Genomic DNA, 24,140 nt, shown 5'->3' with positions numbered 1-24,140 from the left:
TCCAGTCCCCAGAAGTGAAGAAAGTTTCTGAAGCTCTGTCACTTAGGGGTTAAATAAATGCTCTTCAATGGTGTGTTTTAATAATGGCTTTAATCAATATTTTATGTTACTAGTGTGCTCTGAAAATATAAATAAAGGCCATGGTCAGATAGTCTTTTGTTTAGGCCTAGGGTGACCAATAAAGCATGACTCCTGTCCACATTGACTTCATTAAACAACTTTAAAAAAAGTGCTCTGTACTACTTTATGAGATAAGTCTCTATGTACAAAATAAAGAGTAATTTCACGCAAAAGTGATATTGTAGTTATTATTATACAGGAGTTATAGGTGAAGTCACCCCCTGGCTTAAATACTCACTTTAGTAAGATTTTCTAGCCATAGTTTCTCATTTTGGTCCTGTCAATCTGAGAGTTTAAGTGTACTCCTAAACCTTTGTGTTTCCCATGATCTTCTGTTGCATACTCTATAATCTAAAATAATAATGTTTATGGTGATGCAAGGAACTTAAGTGCAAATATCTCACTGATAGAGTTTCCAAGAGACATAAAAAGCTGCCAGGTAGTTTAACTCTCTAATATCTTCTAAAAAATGAACTGTTTTAGTAGGATGTCCCTTTAAGTAGCTGTGTACCAACACACTATTACATGGTCACAATGATTGTCATGTTTGTGCAGCAAATCCTAAAGCTTAATAGTTCACTATAATTTAAGATCTGCAATGGAAAGATTTTTTTTTCACAGAATCTCTTCACTCTTTTGAATGCTGCTAACTGTTGAGTCTTCATGACATCTCTTGTACGGAAAACCCAATAAAAGCAGAGAAAAGCTGGATCAATGAAGTCTGAACAATTCTGAGCTTTTTAGCACCCTTAGAAATGTTGTCTTACTGAAATGACTGGTGAGTAGGTTTTGAGCAAACATGTCCTTTGCCTGGCTTAAGACTCACAGGGGTTGATTTACTAAAGGGAAATAGGAAGTTTGCCTTTGCCTAAAGGAATTTTTTCCTTAGCTTAGCGAAGATGAAGAGCTTAGTGAGATGAAGCTCTACTAACATCCATCATCCAATCACGTGCAAGCAAAAATACTGTGTTTTTAATTTTCCTTGCACATGATTGGGTATTCTTTGCAAAGTGAATCTGTCCCACATTCGCTAAGCAGTTCAAAGAAAGTGACAAGGACACTTTGCATTTCTGGCAAGATTAGATTACTGGGACTTTCACATTGAAGTGGCCTATTGTTTTAGGGCTAGCTTGTAATTAAAAACAGCAAATATACAAATTTCCGTATTTCATCTATCATTTTGAAATTCTTTTTTCAGGGTTTGTTCCTTTATTTTTCCTACCCATAACACACTTCATGTCCTAGGGTGACAGCGTCGATCAGCTATACTGTATCTATGGAGGTGCACTGTGTCACGCTAGGACAGAAAGTTTCATCTCCACAAGGTGTTCTGTAGTCCTAGGACCCCTAACACACTTGCAGATAACATTGAGATAAGACTGCAAAGTACACACATTTAACAATGTTAACAGGTGATAGATCCCAAAGCAATAGAGAAAATAACATGTTTATTTTATGCATGTCACAACTTATGATTGTGACATGCACTAAATCTCAAAGCTGTCACAACTTATTTTTGGAGCTGGAGCATAGCAAAACACACTTGTTGGATATTTTCATGCAATGTATTATGTGTGGACATCAATTTGTTTGCCTGCACATGATCAGTTCACCAGTACATGTGCACATTCCTTTAGAAAATCAAGGCTCAAGCATTCATTTTATGAAACCATGCATAGTCCTTCAATAAAGAGGAAATAAATATTTGTCTTACCTCAAATGGCAATTCTGTGAGCTCTAAATTCCCAGATACATCCAATTTCTCAAGGTTTTCACAGTCTCCCAGTTCTGGAGGTATCTCTTTCAGATTATTAAAACTAACATTGAGTTCTCTAGGAACAGTTTAAACAGGTTTGTCCAACACTTTTGTTCAGCAAACAGACAAACACAGTTTTCATGCAGCAAACTCCTCCTGTAAGGCCCCATTCACACCAGGGTGGTTGCGGAAACCGCGCTGATTTTAAAAGGGCTGTTTTGGGAGTTTTCAATTGCGTTTCAACACTGAAACACCCAAAAAATGCATTGAAAGCTATATGGAAACCGCACTGATCAGCGTAGCAAAAAAGGGTCAAGGCCAAATCCCTGCAGCCGAATCACCCCAGTGTGAACAGGGCCTTAAATATACGTGAAAACCACGTTGATCCGCAACCGCCCTGGTTTGAATGGGGCCTAAAACAAACAAAACATCTGTACATCCAAGTCACTAACAAACCCCAGGGGTGTTCATGAATAATAGGGTGCCCCGTAATGCATTCCTTAAAACAAACAGGCAGCACTTTTACCTTTTTAAGTCACTCTGTCAGCTCTTTTTACCCAGCAGCAGGCTCCCACAGCAAGGAGAGCAATAGAGAGTGAGCCCTGAGCATCAATCAACTCACATGTGAACAGCTGAGACTGACAATGAGGTCTAGCTACCAAGTAGATGTGGACCTAGTTATGGAAACTGTATCCGATCCAAAGCTCCAGGACCCAAACAGAGTGTAACGATCGCGGCTGCGCTCCACCGTGGAACGCAAGCCGCGGGACGGAAGTAGATGAGCTGATGCGTTCCAGCGTGGAACGCATCGGCCCCTATGACGTCGGCAGCTCCTCCCACACTGCTCCCCTATAAAAGGCTGACAGAAAGATCAGTATGGCGTTCCACTATTGCCAGTGAACGCCAGCTGACAACCAGAGATCCCCTTCCTGGACCATTGGACCTGTTGCCTGGAAGAACCCTTTTTGTGCTAGGACATCTAATAGCAAGTATTGCCTAGTCTGTGACAGCCTGTCCCAGCTAGAGCTCTCTGAAGTCATTATTTTGATCTCATGCAACTGCTGTATGGACTTCCTTATTACTATCTGAGCCACACCATTTAAAGGGGAAGTGCTGATATTTCTTTTTGTTCATACTCCTTACCAAAGTTGTATTATTTGAACCTGCTTGAATCAAGTGCTGATAATTCTTTTTGTTGATACTCCTTACCAAAGTCATACTATTTTGAACCTGCTTGAACCACACATAATAGTTGTAACCCAGGTATGCTGTAATACCCTGGGGCTACTCGTGTGCATCACCACTTAAAACAAAGTAATTGCGGCATATGATGGTAGAGCTCCTAACTCTCCGTTAATGTTTGAGAGTGACGCCTGGAGCTAGACCCTGAATCCGTACCCCTAAACAATTACACCTGAGCTAGATACCTGTGTCGTTGTCTATTTAGATGATATCTTCATCTACTCTGACAACCTCCAGGACCACCGCAGGCACGTGAGGTGGGTTCTCGCTAGACTTAGGGCCCACTCTTTATACGTGAATGTGGAGAAATGCGTGTTCGAAAAACAGACCATCTCCTTCTTGGGGTATGTAATCTCTCCCCACGGGGTTCAGATGGATCAGGCCAAGGTGGATTGTATACTCCAGTGGCCAGTCCCTACATCCAAAAAAGCCTTGCAGCGGTTTTTAGGATTCGCTAATTTCTATAGAAAATTCATTCGGAACTTCTCAGGGGTTGTCAAACCAATGACCCACCTAACAAGTCCATTGATAAAATATACTTGGTCCGATGAGGCTCAGGTTGCCTTTGACTCCCTGAAACAAAGGTTCACATCTGCCCCGATACTACAGCTGCCAAACCCTGACAGTCATTATGTACTAGAGGTAGATGCCTCTCAAATAGCCATAGGAGCCATCCTCTCCCAAAAAAGTTCCATTTCGGAACCAATACATCCAGTGGCGTTTTTCTCTAGATCCCTTAACCCCGCTGAAAAAAATTACCCTGTGGGAGAGAAAGAACTGCTTGCCATCAAGTGCGCTCTAGAAACCTGGAGACATCTGCTAGAGGGCACCAGATATCCCATCACTATATATACTGACCATCGGAACTTGCAGTACTTACAGGCGAGCAAGACTCTGTCGGCCCGCCAGGTTCGTTGGAGCCTGTTTTTTGGGAGGTTTGATTTTCAGATCACGTACCGACCTGGCGCAAGGAACGGTAAGGCGGATGCTCTCTCCTGCATATCAGAGGAACAGCAACATCCTCAATCTCCTTCCTCGGTGATCCCGTCCGACAGGATAGTTCTTGCCACTATCAGTTTAAAAACCCAGCTCAAGGAATACTTAACCGCTAACCCCAGCACGATTCCCCAGGGACTCGAACGTTATGAGGAGGGGTTTCTGTACAGAAATTCTAAACTATAAATACCAACCCCTTGACAGTCAAAATAGTTAAACTACTGCATGACGGAGCTCTAGCGGGTCATCCAGGCGTTACAAAAACCCTGGACCTCGTTCAACGTCACTTCTGGTGGCCCCAGATGCGTAAAATGGTACAGGACTATGTCTCATCCTGTCAGACCTGTGCCACCTATAAACATGGAAAGAGACCACCGTATGGGTTGTTGGCATCCTTGCCTGTACCCGAGAAACCCTGGGACTCGGTGTCTCTTGATTTCATTGTTGATCTCCCACCTTCCTCGGGTTACAATACCACATGGTGGTGGTCGACAGACTGACTAAGATGGCACATTTCACCCCCCTAACCAAAGTTCCCTCTGCCAGGGAGACAGCTGATGCCTTCCTAGGCAACACTGTGAGACTTCAAGGAATACCTTCCCAGATTATCTCTGATCGGGGAGTGCAATTTGTTTCCAGATTCTGGAGGGCCTTGTGTACAGCTTTCCGAATTGACCATAGATTGTCTACCGCTTATCACCCCCAGACAAATGGTCAGACGGAGCGTATCAACCAATGTCTGGAACAGTACCTCCGCTGTTACTGTACACACCTCCAAGATGACTGGGCCGAATTGCTTCCCCAAGCGGAATTTGCTTATAACAATGCCACCAGTGCTTCCACGCTTCATTCCCCCTTTTTTGCAAATTATGGCTTTCACCCTAACTCCTTACCGGATTCCTTGGTGCCCTCGAACGTCCCTGCCGCTGAATGCTATCTCTCTAATCTCCATAAGATGACCGAAGTGTTACGTGACAACCTCGCCCTAGCTCAGTCTCGACAGAAGCATTACTATGATCTCCGTAGAAGACCTGCCCCCTCCTACAACACGGGGGACATGGTCTGGCTATCCACCAAGAATCTCCGTCTAGGAACTCCATCGAAAACATTGAGTAAACAGTTCATGGGGCCTTTCCCTATAGAAAAGGTTATCAACGCTAACACCATGAGACTTACCCTGCCTGGGGAGTTGAGGATACATCCTTCATTCCACGTCTCCTTACTCAAACCACACCGTCCGGATCCCTTCCCTGAGCGCTCTCCTCCTCCAGGGCCCCCGTTACAGGTGATGGGCGATGAGGAGTACGAAGTGGAAGAGATTCTGGACTCCAGGAGACGGTGGAATAGACTGCAATATCTGATCCGCTGGAAGGGTTATGGCCCCCAGGAGGACTCCTGGGAGGATGGTCGGGATGTCCATGCCCCTGATCTGGTAAAGAGGTTTCACCTCCGGTATCCCAGCAAACCTTCGCGACCGGGGAACCCCAGGAGGGCTTCCTTTGAGGAGGGGGTGCTGTAACGATCGCGGCTGCGCTCCACCGTGGAACGCAAGCCGCGGGATGGAAGTAGATGAGCCGATGCGTTCCAGCGTGGAACGCATCGGCCCCTATGACGTCGGCAGCTCCTCCCACACTGCTCCCCTATAAAAGGCTATTATTTGAACCTGCTTGAATCAAGTGCTGATAATTCTTTTTGTTGATACTCCTTACCAAAGTCATACTATTTTGAACCTGCTTGAACCACACATAATAGTTGTAACCCAGGTATGCTGTAATACCCTGGGGCTACTCGTGTGCATCACCACTTAAAACAAAGTAATTGCGGCATATGATGGTAGAGCTCCTAACTCTCCGTTAACGTTTGAGAGTGACGCCTGGAGCTCGACCCTGAAGCCGTACCCCTAAACAATTACACCTGAGCTAGCCACACTCCGCAGCTGAGATTCATGTATCCTGACCTAGCCGTTACACAGAGATTATTAAGATTCTGAGGAAAGCAAAAAAAGTTTGTTTTCTCCACATCAGCCATTTGAGACAGTTATTTCTCAGATATTTAATCTGCTTCCTATTTCCTTTAAATTGGAGCATCAAAAGTTAGATTATTTATTCAATTACTGCTGAAATATATTTTTTATATTAATTTTCTTTTCATTTTGAATAATTTTAAGCATTGTGCATATTTATTTCTTTAAGCAATGCAGAAAATATCTCAGTGTCTGAATTTTCAGTCCTTCACATAATTTTTAACAAAGGAAATTGACATTCACATGCTATAGAAGCATGTACATGGGAGTATTACAAGTGTCTAGAATATCCTCTTTCAACTGAACACCATGAAGATTTGTAAGACTGCTATTTTGCTGAATACTGACTTGCAAACTGTTTTTATACATATGTAATCATTCTTTATTGGGTGCAAAAATTGAAAAAAGGGCCTCAGTCATGAAGGGGTTAAAGAATAGTTTTACACCTTTACCATATCCAGACAAATCAAACAGGTTTGCAAACATAACTTCTCATCTTTTTCCTTTCTTCCTCTGTCCCCTGAGAACCATACTAGGTTCCCCAACTGACTGCCAGTTCAAATTTCCTGCCTGATGGCTTGTAAAGATGTCTACAAAGTCTTCAAACACAATAGTCACATGTAAGAAAAGAACCCAGGAATTCCTTTAGATGTCCATGTTTTTAGCTCACAGCTCCTTGCACAGTATCCGAGTATTACTATTCGAAATCACAGTCTGTCCCTATCTATCTATAGAAAATACATTTAAAACATAACTATTTTAAACAAAATTAACTTAAAAGACTATATAACATGAACACTTAAGGTGCCCACACACCTTGCGATAATCGTACTATAATCGCATGAAATCCCGCGATCGTACGATAATCGCAAGGTGTGTTGAAGGCGTGCGACCTCTGCTACTGTAAGGTTGCACGACTTTTATCTTAGGAACATATTCGAAAACATGCCGAAAATCATACGATTGTTCGCGGGATTGTGGCATGTTGGTAAGATAAATGCCGCACGGGCCGGTGTGCGCAAGTGCACACTGCCCGTTCAGCATTGTGGTCATCGGAAGCTCGCCCCTCAGCAGGGCGGGCTTGCGATCAAAAGTCTTGCGATGGTTGTAAGGTGTGTGGCAAGCATTAGAAGAAGTTGAATGTAAAATCCAAACAGCAGGCATTTAATCATCAAGACAACCTGCATTAAAAAAATAAGCAAAATGTATTTTTAGGGCTAACAATGCAGCTTTATGAAACAATTAAAGAGGAATACTTATAAAGATTAATACACAAGACTCATTTTTGTTCTGTGAAAGTGTAATTTTCTGCTCAGTAAGAGAACAGTCTTTACGATCCTCTCATTATATTCACCCTTAATTCCCTCACTTAATAGCAGTTATTTTTCTTTGTAAAATATTTCCTCTGGATTAAAAACCAAGTGAAATGTACTATATCCTTTGTGTTGTAGTTAGTGTGCTGCAGCTTCCCACGGCGCTAAAGAGTGTTTGAACAGCATGAGAGTTCCATCAGTGCGGCATGAGTGCAGTCTAACCAAGATCACACAAACCTGTGCTATCGTATCTGCTATTTAGTGCATGGACCAGAGAAACAGTAGGATATTGTGCTTCCTCTCATAGTATATATATTCTTAAAAGGAGAACTATGAGGTGAGTGCTTTTCACTCACCTCATAGTTCTAGCCGACCTGTGACAATGAGACTGTCACAGGTCGGCTTAGTAGATCGCGAGGTGAGCGAACACATACCGGCGTTTGCTCACCTCTCGATACTGTTACGGCTCTCTGCCATGACAGACGAGGGGCTGGATTCCCCCCTCTCCGCTTCGATCCGCCAGCGCTGACTGGCGGAACGGGAGGGGGCAGGTACAGCTGGCTCTGCCTCTAGATAGGCAGAGCCAGTCACGCAGCTGGGCGGATCCAGACATAATTGTCGGGATCCGCTTCAGCTGCGGCGTCTCAGTATACCGCGAGCTACTGGGGAAAAGCCTTAACCCCATAGTTCTCCTTTAAAGGGTTGACCTCCGCAGGGTTCAAAGTGCGGGAAAAGAAGGCTACTGGGTGTAATGGCGTCAGTAAGGAGGATCTCTGCGAGAGGATTGCCCCGATCGCTGTGTGTGAGGCGTCCACCTCCAGGACGTAGTGGTGCTGTGGATCAGGTATTTTGAGAATAGGGGGCCGCCACAAAGTGCTTTTTCAGGTCATCGAATGCTTGTTGTGCTTCTGTCTCCAAACGATATCTCATTTTGGAACTGGTTAGTTTAGTCAGAGGCTGTACTACTGCAGAGAAGTTCAAGATGAACTTCCTGTAGAAATTCGCGAAACCTAGAAATCGCTGAAGAGCTTTACGGGTTTGGGGTACAGGCCAGTTTCTAATACAGTCCACTTTCGATTGGTCCCTGTGGATGCCCTCGGGACATATGACGTAGCCTAAGAAGGGGATGGTGTTGGTCTCAAAAACACACTTCTCCAATTTGGCTTATAATCGGTGAGCCCTCAATCTGGTCAGAATCCATCTTACATGCTTCCGATGGTCTTGGATGTTTTCTGAACAAATGAGGATATCGTCGAGATATACCACTACACATAAGTCTAACAGATCCCGGAAAATGTCATTGATAAAGCATTGAAATGTTGCGGGTGCGTTGCACAATCCGAATGGCATCACAGTATATTCAAATAGGCCATACCTGGTCCTGAAAGCGGTCTTCCACTCGTCCCCCACCCTCATGCGTATGAGGTTGTATGCACCGCGCAGGTCCAGTTTGGTGAATACTTTTGAGGTTTGCAGTCGTTCAATGAGTTCCGGTATCAGGGGGAGAGGATAGCGGTTTTTGATGGTGATGTTGTTCAAGGAGCGGTAATCTATGATGGGGCGAAGGATCTTATCCTTGTTTCGTACGAAGAACATTCCTGCTCCTACTGGTGAGGTTGAGGGTCGGATAAACCCCTTCCTCAGGTTTTCGTTTAGGTACTGTTTGAGGTGTTCCAATTCAGGTTGAGAAAGGGGGAATATCCTCCCCGTTGGTAGGCTACTACCTTGAAGCAGGTCTATGGGGCAGTCGTACAACCAGTGTGGCGGTAGGGTCTCTGCCATTTTTTTGCTGTCCGAAAAATCATCGTACTGTTGAGAGCTGGAGGAGTGGGTTGAATGGAAAGTACGTAAGTTTACAGTAATCAGAGTCGAGAGAAAACGTGTTCCCTTTCCAACAAATGGATGGTTGATGTGTTCTCAGCCAGGGAAGGCCAAGAATGACAGGAAAGGTGGATGATGTGATGACGTCAAATGAGAGATACTCTGTATGGTTTTTGGGCCCACTAACTAGCAGGGGTTGTGTCTGGTAAGTGATTGGTCTTGAAGTTAGGGTAGAACCGTCAACAAAACTGACAGACACTATTCAGATGTACAAGTTGTGCATCAATGAAGTTCCCGCTCACTCCAGTGTTCAACATGGCTTCAACGGGGACTCGGTTGTGTTCCCACTGTAATATAAGGGAGAGTTATAAGTAGTTTTGAGGAAGAGGGGGGAAGGGTACGGTGTTGCCAAGTAGTCTCATTTTACCTCCAGACTTCTTACGGATGGAGGGGCAGTCGTCTACTGCATGGTTAGGCGCTGCGCAGTACAAGCATAGCTTTAAGGTCCTCCTTCTCTCCTTCTCAGTCTGGGTTAGGGGCCCTCTAATGGTACCGATCTCCATTGGCTCTTCACCTGTGGCCTGGTTTGGTCTGCGGGGGGTAGATAGGATCCCGGTCACTCTCTTCAATCTGCGTTCGCTGAGTCTCTGGTCGATGGTAATGGCGCGGCCCATCAATGCCTCCAGAGTGGGTGGAAGATTGGACCAAGCTAGCTCATCCTTGAGGGGATCAGATAGGCCTAGCCTGAACTGGTTTCGGAGACTCAGGTCATTCCATTCGACCTCTCTGGCCCACCTCTTGAATTCGACTATATAGTCTTCAACAGGTCTCCTTCCCTGTTTCAGCCCCCTGATAGCTAACTCTGCGGTGATCTGTTTGCTGGGATCCTCATAAAGTAAATTCATAGCTTCAAGGAACTGAGGGTAGGAATTGAGAATGGGGTCCTCTTTCTCGACGTAAGTGGTTGCCAAAGCTCTGGGCTCTCCTCTGAGGTATGAGATGGTGGTGAGGACCTTTACCCGGTCCGTGGGGTATTTTTTGGTTCAAACAGCAACGCACAAGCGTTGGTGAATTCTCTATACAGTCGTCTGTCCCCAAAGAATAGGTCGGGGGGACTGACCTTTGGTTCCGGCCCCTGGGTCGGATCTTTCTGCTGGGACAGGAGAGCTTTTAGGGTTTAATTTTCCTGTCTCAATTGCTTCACGTGTTGTGTGAGCACGTCCATGCGCTGGGTGAGGGTCACAATGTGACCTGCAACCTCTGCTGGATCCATTGATAGGTCCTACTGTTCTGTAAGCTCCTCTGCAATGCAAAGCTTGGATCACAACTGCGGGGATGCGTGCGGTTTAATCAGTGGTCGGTCTCGTATAGTACTCTCTCAATTGCTTGTGTATGAGACCGTTAACATCATGTAACCGTAGCAGGATATGGTGGTATGCAGAACGTATAACACTCAGACAAGTATCACTTAGTTATAGACTCTTTCCTCACTAGGTAAGGTCTGCTCAATAACCGAGTTGGGGTGACACTGCTTCCTCCCTGAGGTGATGATAGATAGGGTATATGAGTGCTACAATTGGTATATCCTAGGTGTGGTAATGAGTCTTTCAAGTTTGTGGTAATAAACTATATCACTATTTACTGTAAGGTTGAGTCCATGACAATCATTGAGCTAGCGCACTGCAAGGTGCCACTAGGATACTTGCGGTTAGTCGCTTCTAGGAGAGGTGATTCCTAAGGGTTTCTAAGTAGTGATGCGGTGAGTCCTGTTCAGGGTGTGCAAGGGTCCAGGTGCTGGCTGGTTAGGATCCCCCTTGAGCAGTCCTGGTTGTTTGGGATCAGGAGCATCGGTGTGGAACTGGTTCCAGTAGTAAGTATGTAGCAGCTGGTAGCACTACTGGTCCCGTGTGAGGTCTGCGTTGACAGAGGGTGAATCGTCAGCGTTCACTGTCACAAACAATAGGACGCCGACGGTTCGTTCGGCCATGGCTTAAGAAGCCTGTTGCGCGTGTGCCGGAAGGAGGAGCTAACGCACGCCGTGCGCCGGAGAGAGCCGCCGAGGTCCGTCGTGCGCGGCTCCGGATCGTGGCCCTGGGACGGAACCGATTGAGTCCCTTACACTCATAGTGCTCTCTGAATCCTTTGTCATGTATAATATGCTTATTTGTAAAACGTAGGTCACAAAAAAACAGATAAAAAAGATAAACATAAGTGTAATACATATAAGCATAAAAAAATAAATAATGTAGAATAAACATAAAATTAAAATAGCTTCAATTTAAGATTAACAAAACACAAAATTCTCCCAAAACATTTGCAAACAACATTATCTTAATAACATTTTCACAAAGTGTATGTTTGGTAGCAAATGTAGCTAAATACAATCATTTTATTACTACCATTGGCGGTTTCAATGAGTAAATATATAAGAATAAAAAGTTTAAGTAGCACTGAGGGCGAACACACAAATTAGGTTTTAGCAGCACAGAGAATGCTCTTCTGAACTGCAAAAATCCCAAAGTAAAAAAAAATATTTTAGAGTAAATTATTTAGAGCCCCTAATCGCTGTAAGATTAGATTAAAAATAATGCATTTGTTTCTTTTCCAAAATTGTGTCATAAGGTCAGCTGCCTAACTTGCATCTACATTTATCAAATGAAGAAATGTGTTGACCTCTCAAAAGGCCAGCCATATTTAGATTAATAAAAGCCATAGTTAGAATAGCAATAGAATCAGATAAAGCAAACTGCTAAAGGTGTCTGTACAGACTGATTATTGCCTAAAAAAGTTTTAAACAACATGTTGTATGGTCCTTACCCAACTGTCTGGTCACCAGATATACTGTATATTTGAGTATAATATGGCCAAGACAGAACATTTGGCAAAGACAGCTTCAATGACTAAGAAAGTATTCCATTCCATGGATTATTTAGTGTTAGCCATTTGGTTTGGATCAGGGGTTAAAGGGGTTGTGAATTAGGGAGTATTTTCATGTGAAGTGATGATAGGTTGAAGCCCAATTGAAGCTCCTTCAAAAAATATCTAGATAAATTGAGTGTGCGATAAAACAGTACAGTATTTTTTTATTATCATGTCTTATTTGTGGTTTGTTTCTCATTTAACCCAGGGGGTATTGCTTTTTCCTTGTAGATTTGTTGGAGAAGTCTGATAGCTGGGGGAGAAGTCTGATTTGAACGGATATAAGTAAGTAAGTGACGGACACAGCTCTGCCTTTGATAAAGTCAATATCTATGATAAAACGTGTCAGTAGAGAAAGATCAGTTGTTGGATGATATAGAGCAGGGGTCAGCAACCTTTTACACACCAAGTGCCATTTTTGAAACCATCGGAAAACCGGGTGCCAGTGAACAATAGCACGCCATAGTGTTAGATACATTTCAATTTTTCCACTCATAGCTGTACTGCTAATAGTAAATTAAACTCACATTTTTTTAAATGTGTTTACCTTGCCATTAGCAGCACATCTATTAGTGAAAAAAATGTAATAACTAGTGCACACACAAACCATATTCATATTTACATGTGCTGAAAAGTATACTGGACTTACAGTTTTAACACGATCCCTGATGGCTCAGTTGTGCTGTGTCTGGCCTGTAGGATGTTACTTTCTGCTGACCTTAGACCAGCACCAATGCATTCTTTGAATGCCAGACCTCAGAGCAACACCAATACCCTGCAGACCTCAGGCCAGCAACAATGCCCTGCAGAGGTCAGGCCAGCAACAATGCCCTGTGGGGGGGGGGGGGGGGTGAGGGGGGCGGCGTTGCTGCCTTGTCTAGGGCAGCAGCAAAGTTAAAGTTAAATACACCGCTGCATATCAACCACAGAAACTGTATGACTGATAAGTTTTCAATCTCTCGTGTATGAATTTTTTTTATTTTAGAAGCAGCCTTCCTTACCTACATGGACCAAGGCATATTAGGCACACACGCAGACCCATACAAGTGCACACAGTAATATTAGCCACAAAAAGCACTGATTTCATTCCTGTTCTAGGGCAGGAATAAAATCAAAGCTATTTGTGGATCAATATACTGCTGTGCATTTGTGAGGGCATGCATGTGTGTTGGAACGAGGGTTAATGTTTATGTATGTGAGCAGTATACATGTGGTACCTGCTGTATATTCCAGATGATCGTCTGGCTCCTTTTTCTGTGCTGGGGCAGGGTGTGCAGTAGATTCCTCCTGTCGGGCAGGGTACAGTAATCCCGTCCCATCACATCAGGCGTGGGTGAGCCCTCTCCTGTCTGGCGGGCTGGCACAAGAGGGATCCTTCAGGCAGGAGCGTGCGCAGAACGAGCTGAGGGCCCCGTCAGTGCGCCTCTGCGCTCCTATGCCGCTCAGCCACGTCACTGAGGTGGGTGTGCCAGTAAATGTAATAATTGACAGCCGGCTCGAGGGAGCTGTCAACTGCAAGCAAACAGGTCGACTCGCGTGCCAGCTGTCAAGGTCTCACGTGCCAGGCTGGGCACGCGTGCCGGGGGTTGCCTACCCCTGATATAGAGCAATCACTATAGTGAAGTGAGCGCTTTTAACACATAAGTGTAACAGCATTTTATAGTTTTAAATTATCTTAAAAAAATGGATTTACACTATGATCTCTCACCATTTACTGGAACACTTGTATGAGAGTAAACTACATGGAGAAGCTCCTACATTGTATTACCTTTCTGTAATGGGAATGGGAAAATAAGAAGTAGAGATCCCTGCATGTGGATTGAATGGCAAAATAATTTTTACATCAAGTCTAATTACCTTTCTGTAATGGGGAGGTAATTAAATTGGGAGTGTCTTCCCAATTTAATACACTTGAGCACACAAAGGTGAAGAGTGGGGAGCATGTTTTGAATGTAAAGAGAAGATTCATTTCTGTGAAAGTGGGTGTTTTATCAACTTTGGAAGTGAAGAAACACACATGGATATTCTAAAGACTAAATGTATTGATAGTGTATTTATTGATATTGTTTTACAAGGTGTCGTGGGGTGCCCTCTTACCTGGGGTCCGGCGGGTGCGATGGAGATCGTAGGGTCCTTCTTGGGGTGAATTGGTGCCCGGCGGCGTGCTGCATGTGTGCACATGAGCGCATGCATGACATGCGTGCGTGACGTGCGCATGTGGCAATGCCGTGGCTTCTTAGCTGCTTCGGGTGCTGGTCATTGCCGGGGAGGGCCTTGCAAACACTCCTTCTCTCTCAGCCGTCCCATTGGTTCGCAGGGACCTGTGGCTTCCTGTTGCCCAGACAACAGGGGCGTCGCTGGCCCCTGCTGGGTTTAAATTCCAGCCAGAGCCAAGACTTGTTGCTGAGTTATTCTGCCATTCCCTAAGCAGCTACAACGCCTCATTTCCTGTTTCCTGCCTCCCTTCCCTGCTATTCGGATCTCCTGGTTATCGACCCCTGGCTTGCCTCACCGTTTATTATACTCGCTGCCTGCCTCGACCCGGACTGTACTCTGACATCGCATTTTGGATTATCCTTTCTTGTACCTCAGCCTGGACTCTCCTGCTTGGATTGTTCCCTGCTATTGGGTTCCAATCCAGCAAACCGGGCGACTTCGTTCCTTCCCTAACACAAGGTCACTGCATCGTTATAACTTTGTGTTTGTTTACATTTGCTTAGTGTTTGATGCAGTAAGATAAAAGGGTACACTGTAGATATTCAACTGTTTGTTACTTTCTGTCTGGTAAAACACCATTGTCCCTGGGAAAGAAAGTAAGCCAGTATATCTCTAATGGAGCTCCAGATAGAAGTAAAAAGCAGACAGGGGTTCTAATACTACCCACTCTATCAAAAACTAAAAACAACAATTTTTTGCTTGACATTCACTTTAAATGTTTAAATTGTACGTATGTTTGTTAAAGTGAAATTCCAGCCAAAATTAACAAGAAAATGATTAGCTCGTTAAGAGACAATATTCCGTTTTAATCCAGACATTTCTCCTGCAGTACTTATTTTCTGCCACAGGATTACGTCAGTCTGATGGCCAGCGTCATTCAACCCAGTTCCACTGAGCTCAGACTGTCCTGGACAATTAAATGACAATGAAAACAGAAGCAGCACAGTGATGAGGTCATCTCTTTGTTACTCTGCTTTCTCCTATCAGCATGGTACTTATCAGCACGTGAACTTATTGACTCCTTCTACTGCTTCTTCCTTTTACACTCCAGCTATGCTGAACAAAGACACAAGAAGCTGATACAAGGTCAAATTCAGGTACTTGCACTGCTTGCATTTAAAAAAAAAAAAGTTTAATGATGCAAAAACAAAGAGTCTAATAATCTGCTGAGAGTTCAATTTAAGGTGCCCATTGGCCTTAAATGATCGATGATTAAATTTTGGCTGGAGCAAATTAAACATCCATCTGTCAAAAAGGCAATACAGGCATCAACAAATATAATCTGTCAGGCAAAAGGGCTATTGTCTGTGTTAAAAATATTGGCCCAGTAGTATTGATGAGTTTCAGGTTCAAGTAATATGACATTTTGTATGAGATTTTAATGTCTAGGCTCACATTAACTTTAACAAACTATGTTGGAGTTCTTCGAATTGCAGTGTTGGGATACATTTTGTTATGTGCCCTGTCTGTGTGCACAGATCTGTAGGCCAAAAAATCCTGAAGGACCAATATCAGTCCACAACAACTGATAGCTAGTGCTCCAATTGTTAACACATAAGCTACTTTTTTCTATTAATTTAGGTCTTTTTTTTTTTTTTACAGCTTGAGTTGATTAGAGCACATCAAGCAGTTGTTGCTGACAATCCGTGCAAGAGATTTTTTATTTTTTGTGCATTGTTTGAAAGAAAAAAAGTAAGTGAAAGAGCAATGTGCACCTGAACCACCTTACAGTACACAACCGATATTCGCCGCACTCCCCTATTCAATAAAATAATAGTTAGGCATACACCAGTTAGATTTATTACCTCAGATATACCGCCAGAATAAGTCTCCACCCGGCCTGTCTATCACGCTCACTATTTAGCTGTGCTCAGACTAACACTTGTTGCCTCTGCATTAGGTTAATTTCTTACCCCTAGTTCATGTTATTTCCTGCTTTCCTGTTTCTCTGTTTACCGACTTCAGCTTGTATCTGACTATGCTTTTTCATCACTTGCCCTGACCTTTTCCTGCCCAGAGATCATCTTTGGATTATATATCACACTTTGGCTCTATGCCTGGTGGGCTTCCATCTGCACAAGTCTGTATGAGGGCCACAGCCTAGCACACACACCAGTAAAGTCCATCATTCTTCAGAGGTGCTCTGGTGAACATCTGGAGTGTGTGATTAGACTCTGCTCCTTAATTATTTTAGGGTCTCCATCACACAGATACCACTATCCAATTTTTCTGTAACAATCTGGTTTTCTCTGAGCTTTAGAAATTGCTGTTTTAACCCATTAGAGACATTCCTCTTTCTATTCTGACCTACAATTTGTATTCAAATTTCATCTCCTCTGCCAGCCAAATGTCAGTTTTTTTTGTTTTTGTTTTTTTTGCTGCAAGGCAATCGACTTTGGACAGTTAGATTGGATTCGTCTGACTCTTTCATGTTGCTGCTTTTCAGCAGTTTCCACCTTAAATAACCTTTCAGTACTTTAATTGTTTTCTTGACTGGCTGCCATTAAGCCACCCTCATTTGGATTTTTCCATTGTACATTGTTCTTTTTTAATTCAACACTAAATAAATACTTTAAATGTAATGGCTTCAAGTAAGACAAATCATTGCTGTGCTTTACAACTTTGTTGTATGTGTTAAAGCTGAATTCTTGGTATAACTTTTTATTCATACTTACATTGGTCCAGTGTGACACTGTGGTGTAGCAAAAGTTAAAGTTGCATACACTGGCATAAACTGGGTGTTTGGCAAAGTTGGAATCAAAATGCTTGGCATCTGGGTGATTTAGGGGTTTGCTTTTTTGTGCTTCTGCAGCAGCCTTCAGATGTCTGTTGACTGGCCCTGGAGATAGCAAGCAAAAAATTTCACCAACTCCCCATAACTAGTTGGCAGGGATATAGTGGGATTAGCTGAACATGAGGAGGAAAAGAGCACAGGAACTGTGCTATAATGTTTCTGCTGTGCCACCACCCTCATGAAGGAGGAAAGGGTACAAGGGCAGCACTGTAAAAAAAATTGTGGTTGCTCTGCACACTTGAGCAGGCGGAGAAAAAGGATTAAAAAAATAAAGGTTTTAAAACAAAAGTAGAGGGGCAGAGGTATGGAAATATTGGAGGAGACAGAGGAGGATGATGGAGAAAATGACACATTAGCAGCAGTTAAAACAATAGGTTGCTATGAGCTTTTGAAGAGGAGGAAATTGGGGCATTACCAAGCCCAAAACATGGTTTCTCTTCCCTTGAGATGGAGGAAAAGGCTGAATAAGGAGTCAATAAAAATGGCTGCTATGTGGCCTTTACAAAGAAGATGAGGAAATAGGATGAATTAGCACTCTAAAGGAAAGTGGCTGCTATATGCCCTTGAGGAGGAGGAATGCGTGTTTTTTTTATTCTGACTTGTCACATTGAGGTGCCACCCTAATGGTTGCTACTTTTGCCTCAGTTGATGCACTGCAGACAGAGGCTAAAGACTGCAATGGTGCTGTCAGCAGCAGATATGTTAAAAATGGCCCATACTGCAGAGCTATTTCTATTTGCTGCCTATTACAATGTCTGTGTACTGTCCTGATGCTAGCTAATTTCGACCAAACACATACGTGAAGTCTATATTTATAGTTACGGATATGTGCATGGGATTCAAGTATTTGTGTTTTTGTATACTCTTATTTTAAACTTTTTTATACATTTTTAAGACAATGCAGTGTGTTACTATGAAGAGAAGCTCACAAACTATACTATTACCTGTTGTGCCACTGGGCAATCTGTACATAGCTAAGGGCTTTAGTTTAATTTTTTTAAGAGTAAGCTTTTTTATGTCTCTTGGCTTTTACTTCCACCATTCAACTCAGTCCTTTTACCACTGGATTAAAATTCAAGTTGTAATAAATTTAGCTTGGGAAGCTGCTGTATTTCAGTCAAGCTGTAATGTGAAAAAAACAAAAACACAAAATATGCAATGCTAGAATACAGTGTCTCTGACTCAGAATCATAAGGTTCTGTAACACCACATACAGATTGGTATTTTTGGTGTTTATTTAATTGGGGGAAGGGAAGGTTTAATAAGTAGTTTAAATAATGTGAAGGAGGGTCCCCTACTATTCAATATTTAGAAAAGGTACAAAATTCCCCAAAAGGGAGATCCCACTATTCCTTCAAACAGATATAAAATAGATATTTATAAAAATATATATATTTATTTATAGAAACACTAAAAAATATGTATAACAGAACATATAAAAATTTGTATCAAAAAACACACACACATGTATATGGCTGCATTCCGCTAATAACTTTTAAACAGTAGGTAGTGGAAAAACAATTTAGAGACACACCGTTTGAATGCCTAACGTTTTCAAAATAGACAGAAAAAAATCTGGTATCGGAAATATATATAATTTCCTATGTTTTTAGGATCTCCAAATAGATGGCAAAATATAGCCCATATTTAATGGAGGGGAGAAAAAGTGGCAACAGAGCTCTGTGAACTTGAAATGGGTCTAAATTGTATGAAAAAAGAAGCAAAAAATGAAAAAAACAGTCAAATAGAAAAATAGATTCAACTCACGGTGGAGTGTGTCCTCAAAATTTTCGAGATCCAAAATGATGATCCCGCTGCTGTAATTGCATCTGGGCAAAGAGAAATGGGAGATTCAGGAGATATAGCTATATCTCGGCTTTGTACGTTAGCTATTGCCTTAACTGAATACCAGAATTCGATCTATAGAGTTTTTTTTCTCTTTTACGAGTAGTAGCAAGAAAAAGGGGATCCGTGATGGAACAGAAAATCAGATGGTGTCTTTTTAAACCGGAACAGAATAATTTGGTATCTTTATTCCTTGCGTTGAGAATCCAAAAGGTTCAGAAGAAAGTTGCCGTCAATTATATAATGAGAAACATAGTAAACACTATGCAGGTTTCAGGAGATAGCATTATCTCGGCTTCTCTGTTCGTTTTGAATGTAAGCCTTCACTGAAACATTTCCTTTTTCTCACAAGTCTCCTTTTTCTCGTCCTTTCTCTATTGGAGACTCCAAACAGGTGAATTCTTGTACCAGGTTCAAATAACTTGTAAAAAATTCAGGCTAAACAAAACGGAAAAGGTCTCAGCCGAAGCAGCCACATGAAGAGAAACTTCACTGAAAGCCTATGACGCGTTTCACCCCCTCCCACACCAGGGCTTCATCAGAAGGGCGTTGTTCAGGGCCTATTTTTGGTGTTTGGTGCTTTTTTCCATGTCTCCACACTATTTTTTACTCTTTTTTTGCATTTTTCCTTATGGAAGTGTCAAATTCTACATACTTAAAAAAACAAAAAAAAACCTTACATACTAGCCAAGAAAGTGGCCAGAAATGATCATCAAGATTTGCGCCCCAATAGACTTCAATGGGGTTCGGATTTAGATTCAAAATGTTTGGACTTCACAATAGGTTCAACAAACACCATGTGAGCCAAACCCAAAAACATTTGATCATCCCTACCCAGAAACCTATTGTTGGCCAGCATTAGAGTTAGGTGCTATATTTGTTATTGTGTGTAGCATTGTCACAAATACATTCACAGTATATGTAATCTGCATCTGGACGCAGCCTGGTGGCACATCTGGACGCAGCCTGGTGACGCATATGGATGCAGCCTGGCGACGCATCTGGATGCAGCCTGGTGACACATATGGTCGCTGCCTGGAGACGCATCTGGATGCAGCCTGGTGAGATCTGTATTTAGTTCTGGTGATATCTGTATTGAGCTCTGGTGAGATCTGTACGCAGACTGGTGAGATCTGTACGCAACCTGGCGAGAAACTGCCCTAAAATCATTAGTCTGTATTGTTTTAGAAAAAATCTCACATGTCTCTTTAAGAAAAAAGTATCAGTAATTTGTATTGGCAAGTACCTGAGGGACAGTACTTGTACTTGGTCTTGAAAAAGTGGAATCGGGACATCCCTAGTAAATGTTACCTGCATTAAAGCTTAGTGAATTAAACCAATAGGGGCTGATATATAAAAAGTAGAACAATTGCCCACATGAACATGTTTCTTTTCACATTGAAGGGAATGCGCTAAGGGCAAATTATAAAACTATATAGACGTGTTTCTATAAAAAAAAGTCATGCAGTCATTTATTATTGAAATGTGCCATACATATTGAATCTACAAGTTTTAAATAATAATTCATATGCACACAACCTCAATATCATTGTGCCCAAAAAAGCAAGTACAATAATACATGATTAAACTATAGGCTTAATTTTTCTAAATCCAAGCTAAACTTTGCTGCTTCATGCTTAGTGAAGTCTAACATTTCTTAACTTAATAAACCACATTATTAATTAGAACTTAATTTTATTTCCTTCTTATCCCATAACAAAATGGGCTTATCATTAATGGTAAATGCGCTAGTCTTGCAAAATACAGAGTATACATTACATTAAAATTAAATTAATAGACTTGCAAGAGCAGAGTGAAGGATTAATCCTTTCGAGCTTTGTATTTTGCAGAGCAACCAAAAAATATGTTCTTTGGTCAACGCTTTGACTGCATAGCTATTATACAAAAAATGTTCATTACATTTCTGAAAGAAAATAGAAGCTCTGATCATTTTCAATCATGAAAGGAAAAGTAATCTTTGTTGGCCCATGATCCGCAATTTGTGAAAATAAGTTGAAGCTGAGAGTAGATGAAACTTCACAAAAAAATCCCTATTCAATTAGTAGGTTTTCAAAACAATACACATATAAAAGGAAATCAATGCATATTATTAAGTTTAAATCACTAATCTAGAAGAAAATATATTTAATGACTTAGAAAGGCTTACAGGGTTATTCACAATGGGGTGAAGCATTTGGAGAAAGCTGGAGAAGTGAACAATCTAGGGCAACATAGCTGAACTGGAAAGTGAGCTGAATTGGATAATTTTTCCAAATCAGCTATTTTGGCCTGGATTGTTCACTTCTCCTGCCTTCTCCAAACTCTTCACCCTTTTGTGAATAACCCTGCAAGTCTTTTGTGGTTGTCATGCTGATTTAAGATTGGCTTACAAAATGTGCTGTTGTTTGGATTAAGTAGAAAAGCTTGACAAGGCAATCACAAGTAATATACCTAAAATTCAAGTTAGTATATACAAACAAAAATTACGCCGCAAAACAATTATTAATTGACATGGCACTCAATAGAAATGTTTCTATTTCCAGCTAAGCAAAAGAGAACCATTATCAGAGCCCTACAGTCCTGGAAATTGAGTCTAGTGATAGCAGTTTCACAGGCTCTAAACTGATTATAAAGCAAAGCTGCTACAGTCACATCAGTCTCTGTACAGAGGAGCTTACACTCGTGTCCCCACCTACAGTCAGATTACCCGCTGGACGCAGGGCTTCGTGACGCGCTGGACATGTGCACCGGGAAAAAAATTGTTTCGTTTCAGCTTGTATTGATTCGGATTTTGTGTTATTTTGTTTTTAGGGATTTGGACGAAATTCGTTAGCGGTAGTCGGTACGAATGTTCATTTCCGTTTCATGTTTGTATCGTTCGTTTCATTGCAGCAAAGCAAAGTGCTGCAATGAAAATTCGTCCACAAACGAAAATGTGTACAGACTACCGCTAACGAATTCTGTCCGGAAAACTAATTTTTCCGAAACGAATCGCACATGTCTACTGGACGCAGGGCTTAGGGTTAGTTCACACCATAAGCAGTGCGCTCCGGTCCCATTGAAGTGAATGGCACCGTAGCCATGCCCTCCGGCTGCAATGCGATCGCCCGCACGGGATCGCAAGGTACATTGTGTCTGCTGTGCATTTATAGTGCTTGCAGCATTTTAATCGCACCGCACCCGAACGCACTGCAGGCACTATGTGCCTTGCGATCCTGTGCGGGCGATCACATTGTGGCCTCCAGCGCGGCAAAAAAGTGAGCTGGCCGCAATGCGATGCAGTGCGTTCCGGCCGGAACGCACTGCAAGTGGTGTGAACAGGCCTTAAAACGGTACAAGGAACAGCCATATTCTTGGTATAACCACTTCCAGCAGAGCACGTACATTTACATGAACCCGCGGGAAGTGGTAAAAAAAAAAACACACATACACGTAATGAAACACACATATCACACACTCATTAAAAACACACACACACAGCTTTATTAATAATAAAAAAAATTCCCCCTCCCCTGCTTACCTGTTTTGCAGGAAGGGGGGCTGCATTCCTGGGCTCCAGTGTGACACATGGGGATTATAGTAATGGTGGAGTGTAGGATCAGTGTGATCTGCATCTCAGGCTGATGCAGACCTACTAGTCGATCCCTGCCTGTGTCACTGATGGCACCACGAGGGAGCGATCAGTATGATCTGCATCTGCAAGAGATGCAGATCATACTGACTCTACTACTGACCACCAGGGAATTATTTTCATTTAATATATTGCCGTTTCGGCAATATATTAAATGAGATGTGGGCAACTTGCCAGGTTTAAAGATGGCCGCCGCTACTCGCGGCGGCCATCTTTAAAAAACATTATGTGCAGTCAGTCACTGCAGTGGAGGCCGACTGGAGACAGGGGGACACCGGAGGCCCGCACAGAGAGAGCACCCTAGGTGAGGATCTCGAGTGTGCGGGCCCCGGCTTCCTCCGGTGCTGCGGGGGCCCGGCCGCCTTCATCTCCTGCCAGTCACCTGTACGGCCGTCGGCCGATACTCATGTAAGGTACTCGGCCGGGCCCCTTACTGGCGTATCGGCCGTACCCCCCTGACGGCGGCCCTGAGTGCACATTGTGTTGTAGTTCTTTTTCTACTCTACTTCTTTAAGCCTAAAACAGAGAAACTGCTGCTGCAATGAGAACATAATATCTGAAGCATTATTTATAATGTTTGTTTATGGAGAGATTAACTTTATGCATAGCTGTGCTTAATGATTCTAGAGATTCAACTGGACTTCCAATACATCTAGAAGTCACACATAAGCATATAATAATAAATATGTATACTTGCGATCAAGGCTACAAAATGTCAGCCATGTAAGGAATGAGAGCTGTGAAAGATCTTGGTGGTGCACAATTTTGGTGTTTTTCTTCACATGTACATGCAGGCCAAGCTGTACAGGAAAAGTGACACTTACAGATGTTGGGACAAAGCATACAACACTACTGGGGTTGCTTGCATTGCTCAGCCTTGATTCATATTGCTTAAAGTTTTTTTTTGTGTTTTTTTTTGCAGCAACCACTTAACCTCCCAGGCGGTATGATTTTTATTTTTTTTCATGTAATTTTTCGGTCTATTTTTTTTCGAAATGTTTTCGTCTTTGTGTTTTTTTTTTAAATATCCCGCCGGTTCCGCCCCCCTCTGCGACGTGTACGCTCGCAAGCGACGGAACCCGGAAGACGGAAGCCAGCATCTACTTACTTACCTTGTCGAGGGACAAGGTAAGTAAATGCTATGCGGCTTTCCCGAGTGTAGCTCGGGGTTACCGCTTATGGTATGGAAAAGTAACCCCAAGCTACACTTGGGAATACCGCCAGGGAGGTTAAAAGAGTTAGCTGGAGATAGGCTTTCATTTGTTCATTGCTTACATAAAGTCCACCTAAATAATGTGTCTAGCGAAGACTACCCTGTTTACAAGGTGACAATACTGCTCTGCAATTTCACTACAGAAGAAACAGTGTTGTTCCCCCTTTAAAATATAACTATGTAACAGGGAGGTCTCAGAAAAACAAAAACTGCTGTGTTAACGCTAGTAAGGGATTCCAGGGTATATGTC

At 42.6% G+C, this 24,140-nt stretch overlaps 1 protein-coding gene across 1 annotated transcript in view; it reads right to left on the bottom strand.

Annotated features, from left to right (window-relative positions):
• Positions 1-372: 372 nt before the first annotated feature.
• Positions 373-24,140, bottom strand: part of LOC108801222 (leucine-rich repeat-containing protein 2-like) — a 92,665-nt gene continuing 68,897 nt past the window's right edge. Inside the window, exons 4-5 of the mRNA XM_018573158.1 lie at positions 1,835-1,952; positions 373-471 (exon numbers count right to left, since the gene is read on the bottom strand). Of these exons, the coding sequence (XP_018428660.1) occupies positions 373-471; positions 1,835-1,952 (217 nt within the window). The remainder of the gene's footprint in view (positions 472-1,834; positions 1,953-24,140) is intronic.

Source organism: Nanorana parkeri, unplaced genomic scaffold, assembly GCF_000935625.1.
Source record: "Nanorana parkeri isolate BGI_ZX_2015 unplaced genomic scaffold, ASM93562v1 scaffold2256, whole genome shotgun sequence".
NCBI lineage: Eukaryota > Metazoa > Chordata > Amphibia > Anura > Dicroglossidae > Nanorana > Nanorana parkeri.
The sequence above is the reverse complement of the archived record's forward strand: the minus strand, read 5'-3'. Positions and strand labels throughout refer to the sequence as shown.